This window comes from Triticum urartu, chromosome 6A (genome assembly GCF_056163025.1).
Source record: "Triticum urartu cultivar PI428250 chromosome 6A, HENAU_Tu73, whole genome shotgun sequence".
NCBI lineage: Eukaryota > Viridiplantae > Streptophyta > Magnoliopsida > Poales > Poaceae > Triticum > Triticum urartu.
Genome location: NC_141878.1, coordinates 389,301,074 through 389,308,795, shown reverse-complemented (window position 1 = coordinate 389,308,795; position 7,722 = coordinate 389,301,074). Strand labels below are relative to the sequence as shown.

General features: G+C 40.2%; 1 protein-coding gene across 1 annotated transcript; it reads left to right on the top strand.

Annotated features, from left to right (window-relative positions):
• The first annotated feature begins 240 nt into the window (after nt 1-240).
• LOC125530521 (CMP-sialic acid transporter 5) lies at nt 241-7,344 on the top strand. The gene is made up of 16 exons (XM_087528062.1): nt 241-486; nt 583-844; nt 1,384-1,500; nt 1,885-1,941; nt 2,205-2,282; nt 2,396-2,440; nt 2,532-2,591; nt 4,437-4,559; nt 4,688-4,762; nt 4,969-5,038; nt 5,448-5,555; nt 5,661-5,794; nt 5,877-5,953; nt 6,140-6,188; nt 6,275-6,341; nt 6,889-7,344. Exons 2-15 carry the CDS (start codon nt 674-676, stop codon nt 6,323-6,325), a joined length of 1,215 nt encoding a protein of 404 aa, XP_087384188.1. The 5' UTR covers nt 241-486; nt 583-673; the 3' UTR covers nt 6,326-6,341; nt 6,889-7,344.
• Nucleotides 7,345-7,722: the final 378 nt, after the last annotated feature.

The window sequence follows — 7,722 nt, the reverse complement described above, 5'->3', positions numbered from 1 at the left end:
ATCTTTTTTCCAAAAAGAAAATCTTTGCTCTTGATGTATTACAATCTCTTGAAGTATTTTTCTTATGGTATGATTAAAAATTCTTCGATCAAATGTTATAATTTCAAAACGGTATATTTTTCAGAGATCTGCAAGTGAGCAAATCAAATTATCAAAAGATCCAAAAGGGCAGAAAACCAGCAGAGGAGGAAAAAAAAACCAGTGACATGAGCAGTATATAAATACAGAGAAACACCCGCCCTGCTTTCGTGTCTCCCTTCTCTCGCCCCTCACACCTTTCTTCCCCACCGCTACTCCTGCCGGAATCCGTGATCCCGGCGCGAGCATCTCACGCCCACTTCCCATCATCTCCCAGGATCCAGCCTCCGCACGCTCGCCGGAGCCGCCAAGCTACAACCAAGCACGCGGTGCCCGATTCGCCGAGTGCGGCGGTGGCCAGGCCCAGATCTGCGAGATCGCCACCGACCACGCTCCGCCTCCTCCGAGGTACAGTGGACACGCCTTATCCTTCAGATCCGCTCTTCTATCCAGTCATATCCGATGCGCCACTGCTGATTGGCTGAAACGGTGCGACTGCTCTAGTAATGCTTCTGGGATCCCTCGGGCTCGGACGCCGGTAGTGCTGAGCGGCATCTAGTCGGCGGCGTGCTCCCGTGGCGGCGACTTGGGCGAGATGCAGCGAAACGGGGTGATGGAATGCACAGCGTGCCGCTCCCGGCTGGTGGCGCCGAGCCCGCGGAGCGTGTCCAGGGCGTACGACAAGCACCACAACAAGATAACGTCCAAGTTCCGCGCGCTCAAATTCCTCCTCGTCGTCGGCGACTGCATGCTCGTCGGCCTCCAGGTGTGTTTCTACCTCTCTGTAACGATAATCGAACTACTACGTTCTCATCAGCTCAATCCATCACGTGGTGCAAATACTTGTGAAATGGTATTTTGGCATGATCTGCGTCGAACAATTGTGAGGCAATGTCTGCATGCTTCAGTTAGTTGGTCCCTTCTTTAACGTTACATGCATCTATCTGGTAACAAGCACTCTCTCGTGTCAAAATATGAGGCTTATTTCACTAACAATTACTTTGTTAATATGTGGTTTATGTGACATAAAATTGATGCCATTAGATTCGTATTGAAAAAGTACTTGCGATTTGTACCGCATAAACCATGTATCAATAGTAATTGTTGGTCAAAGCATTACCTTAATGAATGAAAATACACCTTATTTTTTGGGATAGAGGGACTAGTAAGTTACTTTCTTACGATTAGCTTTCCATTAGAGATAATGGAAGTAAGTATATTTTCTTGCGAAAGATAATCCAAGTAAGTTAGAGAGCTGTGTTCATGATTAGGTTCCGTACTTTAATAATTTACTGTTGTCTGCAGCCCATCCTAGTGTTCATGTCAAAAGTAGATGGGAAGTTCCAGTTCAGCCCCATCAGTGTTAACTTTTTGACGGAGGTTGCAAAAGTTATCTTTGCTATCGTGATGCTAATTATTCAGGTTTGTTCTTGGCTTCTTGCTCCAATGTGTTTCTATTGTGCATGTACGCCGATGATGTCACATGATGTTATACATGAAACACCATTTTTTACACGCATATCTTGTCTGGATGGTTCTGATTTTTTTTGTGCTTGTTAGGCTCTTGCCTGTTTTTGGCATATCTTGCATAACACATGTAGTTATTCCTGTAACAAAAGTTCTTTACTCACCTATCACCATAGGCAAACTTTGTCACAGCAGACTGTTTGGAAATTTGTGTACCATTCTATTTTCCATGGTGCATAATAGCTGCAAGCGACATATTTAATTTGTTGATGGCTTCTCTATAGCTTAGGCTCCTCACTTCTTATTCGCCTCTTTAACGTTGTTGTACTAATCTGACAGTCTCGAAAGCAAAAGGTTGGGGAAAAACCACTTCTGGCACGTTCAACCCTTATACAGGTGATGTATCTGGCCACATGATGATACAGTTTACGCCCCTTTTGTTGCTTGTGTTCATATCATTGCGTGTATGTTTTCATTTTCAACATTGAATCAGTGCTTGGTATTTTTGTTCTATATAGTTTTATGTTGTTTTATATCTTATTACTTTCCCCCCCAATATTACGTTTCTATTCCCCCTATACCCATACTTAAAAATACTTTATTTCACTTTTTTATCACATTGTTTTGTTATCTGATAATTCAATCATTTCTTTTTGTAGGCAGCCCGCAATAATGTACTCCTAGCTGTCCCTGCACTTCTATATGCCATCAACAATTACCTTAAATTTATCATGCAGGTAAGTTTCATTGGATTTAGAGGCAGAGTCTTGCAGTTGTCATGAGTAAACATTTTTTGCCTTGTGAGATTGACGTACAGCTATACCTGACACATATTGAGCGTATTGTGCAGTTGTATTTCAATCCTTCAACTGTGAAAATGCTAAGCAACCTAAAGGTACACTTTTCTTGTCCTACTCAGATGTCATTGTTTAGTTGTATTAGTGTGTATGCATATATAACACCATTTGTGATCCAAACTTCTCTAGGTACTGGTCATAGCTGTTCTTCTGAAATTTATAATGAGAAGGAGGTTCTCTGTTATTCAGGTAAGGTTGACGTTTAAATTCTGTTGCAGTTATTTCTACAGTTTAGTTTTAGTTTGAGGATTGAGTTTACCAAAGTGTTTTATGCTTTTAGATTATTTGTTTATCTACTAGTACTACTATCATGTAACTTAAGAATTACTGGATTAGGCTCTACCTGCCTCATTTTACATGATCTATTGCCCAATCATATTAGGAATATTAAGAAGCATTGATCAGTGCATTCTGAACTTACTAGAAATTGTTAGAACTACTAGTAGTATCATAGTTAATAAGGCATCACCAAAGTGTCGTTTAGGCGTTGAGGCAGTCTTGGGTGGTGACCATAACCGTTTTGTGGCGTCCAAGGCATCGAGAAGGCATGGTATAGTGTTGCCTGAGGCGAGGCAGGTGATGAGGTTGCTTGTAGTGGGAGGATGGAAATAGAGAGCAGGTAAATCATTGAAGAGGGAAGTGAGATACATACATACAGTAGCTAAGATAAAAAAGAGACCTGCAACCTTGGGTTGAGGGAAGCAGTTCTGATGCTGAAGCCACCTATCTGTTGTCTCCACTGGCTTGCTGCACCGAGCCCTTGCTGCTGTCACCACATCTTGGCTCGTTACTTCTGCTCTGGCTGCAGATTGCCACTGCCGCTGATGTCACTGCATGTCGTAGTTGTCATTGTCTCCGACGGTCTGATTATTGAGTTACAAGGTTGATGAGGAACAATAGAGAGAAGGCGAAGAAAAAAACATAAGTCAAATCTGTTTGATTATTTCTAGATACTTCTACCCTATTCTAGTATTTGTTTCTTTTCTTAACCCTAACTACTGTTTTCTAGAGTCTTCTAGCCATGAGTAGAATGTTGAATCTTAAGCAATGTTTTCTAGAGTGTTCTAGCTATAAGTAGAAGTTGAGATGGCTTCCCAAAGCCCTGTAAATTAGGTTTTCACCTCTAGTTTGTAACCAGACTTATGTACCCCACTACCTATAATAGAACCTGGTGTTCTATCTAAGATCTTGGACTAGATCTTGTGCCCTATGAGTTTGTATTGAACTCCTGCTGCCATATTGGCCTATATTTGCCTCTAGAGTGATATCTAGGGCAGCACGTTGAAGTAGTTCCTTCAACACTAGTGCTGTACACTTTGTAGCAGCAAGGTGGAGTTGTTCCTCCACATCCTTGTGCTGCTTCAGAGGTTGAACTTCAGGCACCATGGCTGGTATCCCCTCCTTTCAGCTGCCACCATGGCTGGTATCCCCTCCTTTCACCTGCTTCCCTTGTTCTTGCAGCTGCATTTTGCAGCTGGCTCTTCAGGGCACACAGAGCAGGGTTGAGGTGGATCACGCTATTGGGCTATGATTGCCATTTCAACCTTGACTTTTTCATCCGGGACACCATTTTATCATCTAATTGTTGCCGTACAAGATTGGAATGTCATGCCTTCTGTGCCTAGTAGGTGCTATAATGACCAGTCAAAGCTATTTACAAGAAAGGATTTTTCATCCCAAATTCCTTTGACAAAGTTAGCAGTGGAAAGCTCTGCTAACCGTTTCAGCTTCAGCCTCCTTTGGCAGTTGTGCATATCCCAAATAAATTAGCAGAATATTGGCTAGGTACAGGCTGTGCCTTGCCATGTTCCCTCAGCCTAGCACGATAGCCATGGTTATGTGGTTGATTTATTGGCTACAGCCATGCATTTCTTACAAATGGTTGGGAAATGAGGAGCGATAGTGGATTTTCCGTATATCTAAGCATATCTGAGCATAATGACCAAGGACAAAAGGTGCATGGAAAGTGCCATAAAAGTTCCGACTCTCAGCAATGTTAACTTCTCCCTTGCTTCTTGTTTCAAATGTTGGCAGTGGGAAGCTCTTGCTCTATTACTTATTGGGATCAGCATCAATCAACTTCGAACTGCACCTGCGGGCGATACAGCATTTGGTCTTCCTATCACTGCTATCGCATACATCTATACACTGATTTTTGTAAGTTGCTGTCAGGGCCATCTGGTTCTTTAGTTTTTTCCTTTGTTCTTTCACTTGTTTTTATAAGCTGTCGCAACAGGCAGCGAGCTTAAAGTTGCTGTATATTCAGTTGAAACTGTGAATTGTAGGTAACTGTTCCATCACTAGCTTCTGTCTACAACGAGTATGCAATGAAAAGTCAAGATACTAGTATTTATCTTCAGGTACTTTCTTAATTTGACTATAATCTGTTCAGAATTATTAGGGAGTAACTGCCATTTTTTTAATTCTATCGAACTATATGCTTATTTTATGGTATTTCTCTTTTACTTTTCCAAATTCCTGTCGTAAGGCATGGGCTCATTCTTGTCTCCATCTCTGATTGTTTTGCCCTTTATCTAATTGGATGTTCTTTTGATATACTTCACAGAATTTATTTCTGTATGGATATGGTGCAATATTCAACTTCCTCGGCATCCTTGGGACGGCCTTATTCCAAGGTATGCACCTTTGTTGAATGCCCAGTATTTTTATGCTAGGTGAATAGTAAGTACTGCATGTTATACGGGCAGGGAGTTTGTATTATATTATCATCCTTAGTGCTTTCTTAGTTGTGCAATCAAGGGATGGGAGTCGGGTATTACTTATTCTTATGAGCTGTTAAAACGAAGGAGTGATTTCCTGGTTGGTTCAGAATTTGAAATATGATTATTTTTTACTAAACCTTGAGGCCAGATATGAGCATCTCTTTAATTGTTTATCAATGACCACTGTCAGATCCCAGAGCAAAAAGGATAGCCATGTTCTTTCTTGTCCTGTCATGTCCAAAGCATCTGTTCATGAAATGTCATAATGCTACTTAAGTGTTGGTGCAGCACATGTTTCTGGTGTAATCATGTCTTCTTACAGGGCCCGAGAATTTTAATATCCTTCAAGGGCATTCAAGGGCTACGATGTTTCTCATATGTAACAATGCTGCGCAAGGCATTCTTTCTTCATTCTTCTTCAAGTATGCAGGTAAATGTTCTACCTTCCAGTCTTTCTTTTGTACATTGTGTTTGTTCTTATCTATTTCTTCTATAATTTCTCCTCATTAAATGGTCAATTGAAATTATCCTGCAGATACAATTTTGAAGAAGTATTCCTCAACTGTTGCCACAATTTTTACTGGTCTAGCTTCTGCTGCTTTTCTGGGACATACCTTGACTATTAACTTTCTCCTGGGCATATCAGTGGTGTTTATTTCAATGCATCAGGTATCCTTACCCATTTCTTAACTTAATTTTATTTAGCCAACCTTCTTCCTCTTCCATTTGTGTAACTTCTATTTGTTCTCAGTTCTTCTCACCTATAGCTAAAGTCAAAGGCGACAAACCAGGTGCATTATTGGAGTTGCAAGATACACAGAATCATCGGTAAGTTTCTATCCTTTCAAATGGTTCGAGTATGAATTTTGATCAGTTTGTCTGACTTGTTTTATACTGAATTCTTGATTCCTTGATAACTTTGATACACACACATGAATAATTACTTATGCTGTTATGATCATAAACTGATTTCCAAGTTTTTTTTTGACTCGTATGATGCCTATTACATCACAGGTCATCTGATTCTTCTTTTGTAAATATGACTGCTGGTGCTGCTGAGGACGTAAGCTACTTTTCTTGCTTCAAGAATAATAGAAACATCATTTACATTGCGGACACTCACATTTTAAGTTGCTCATGTCATTTCAGGCTAGCCATCAGCTTGGAACTGATGAGAGGCAACAACTGTTGCCAATTTGAAACGTATATTTTGTAGGTATGAATGGCTTACCTTATCCAGAATTTCTATAAGAATGTTTGCTCATGTTACATGCCTTGCTTTCTCTAGTAAGTAGAACAAGAATACATTTAACATATCTTTTCTGTCCATATGCGTACGCTCATGATATTTGAATTATGAACCAAATTCTAAATAAATAAGCATACGTCTCTGCGCCTACAAACTTGTGGGTATGTATCTATAATAGCTGTATTATTTGAGGAAAATATGTGCAGACATGTGTGTGATAAAAGAAATAGTGGTATCAAACAGGAGTTGCATGATCCAAACAGAAATTCTCATTGTTTCGGAGAATAAGTTTCAAGATTAAAACGATATGTGTAGTTGTACATATAGGCCACACTTGGTTTGATGTGGGCCCCACAATTATATTTTCATTTCGAACGAAGGAAATTGTAGAAGTAACTTGAGCCTGCATAGGTTCTATCTGTAACTCACCAATCCGGAATTAAGTTTGTTAAGAAGCCACGTTGCTAAGAATACTAACTAGCTCACTGCCTTTGAACTCCTTGTATTTCTGCAGGTAGGATAGAAGACACTTTTTCCAGGTGGTTCCAACAGTTGGGGGACAGCAGATTTTGTGTGGTGCTGCGAGTGAAATAAACTACTGTACACTGTAAAGGCAAAGACAGAAGTTACAAATGTGTTCCCTTTTCCATTTCATTCTTTTGGAGGGGGTGCGACCGTGCGTGGCCAGGTGGCGCATGATAACTTGGATAGTAAGGATATACTCCCTCTGTCCGGAAATACTTGTCATTGAAATGGATGTATCTAGATGTATTTTAGTTCTATATACATCCATTTTCATCTATTTTGATGACAAATATTTCCGGACGGAGGGAGTATTATCTCCACAGGAAGTCCCCAATACGATACACATAGAAATTCATTTTTCCCTGGAGCATGTTGCGTACAGTCAAAATGAGGTATTCTTTTGTACGGAATTTTTGAGCTACCGATCATTATAACAATTCGTTAATACTTGGTTCTTCTGGTGCTTATATGGTGACCGTCTGAATCCTTTTTTTTTTGGTGTTGTAAGAGGTTGAAGTCGATCTTCATAAAATAGCACTGTTTCATGTTTGAACCTAAGAACCGTTGTTACTCAGTAGGACAGGAAGTCAGAATTACTCCCTCCGATCCATCTTAATTGTTGCTGATTTAATACAAAATATTCGTTGTAGCTGTTTTACAAGTGGTTCTCAATCTAGGACTTATCTTCTTTCAGATTATGAACCCAACCTTGAAAATGAGGTGCAGTTTGTTTGAAGATTTTTTTCATTTTTAATAGACCAAATGCTCCAGCAGCCCATTAAGATGATATCCAGTGCAATTTCTCTAGGAAACACAACCATAG

Bases quoted from the DNA above. Each gene is read 5' to 3' on its own strand.
- LOC125530521 (XM_087528062.1), top strand. From the start codon at position 674: ATGCAGCGAAACGGGGTGATGGAATGCACAGCGTGCCGCTCCCGGCTG. The intron at 2,441-2,531 runs GTACACTTTTCT...AAACTTCTCTAG, and splicing joins AAATGCTAAGCAACCTAAAG to GTACTGGTCATAGCTGTTCT. The intron at 5,954-6,139 runs GTAAGTTTCTAT...ATTACATCACAG, and splicing joins CAAGATACACAGAATCATCG to GTCATCTGATTCTTCTTTTG.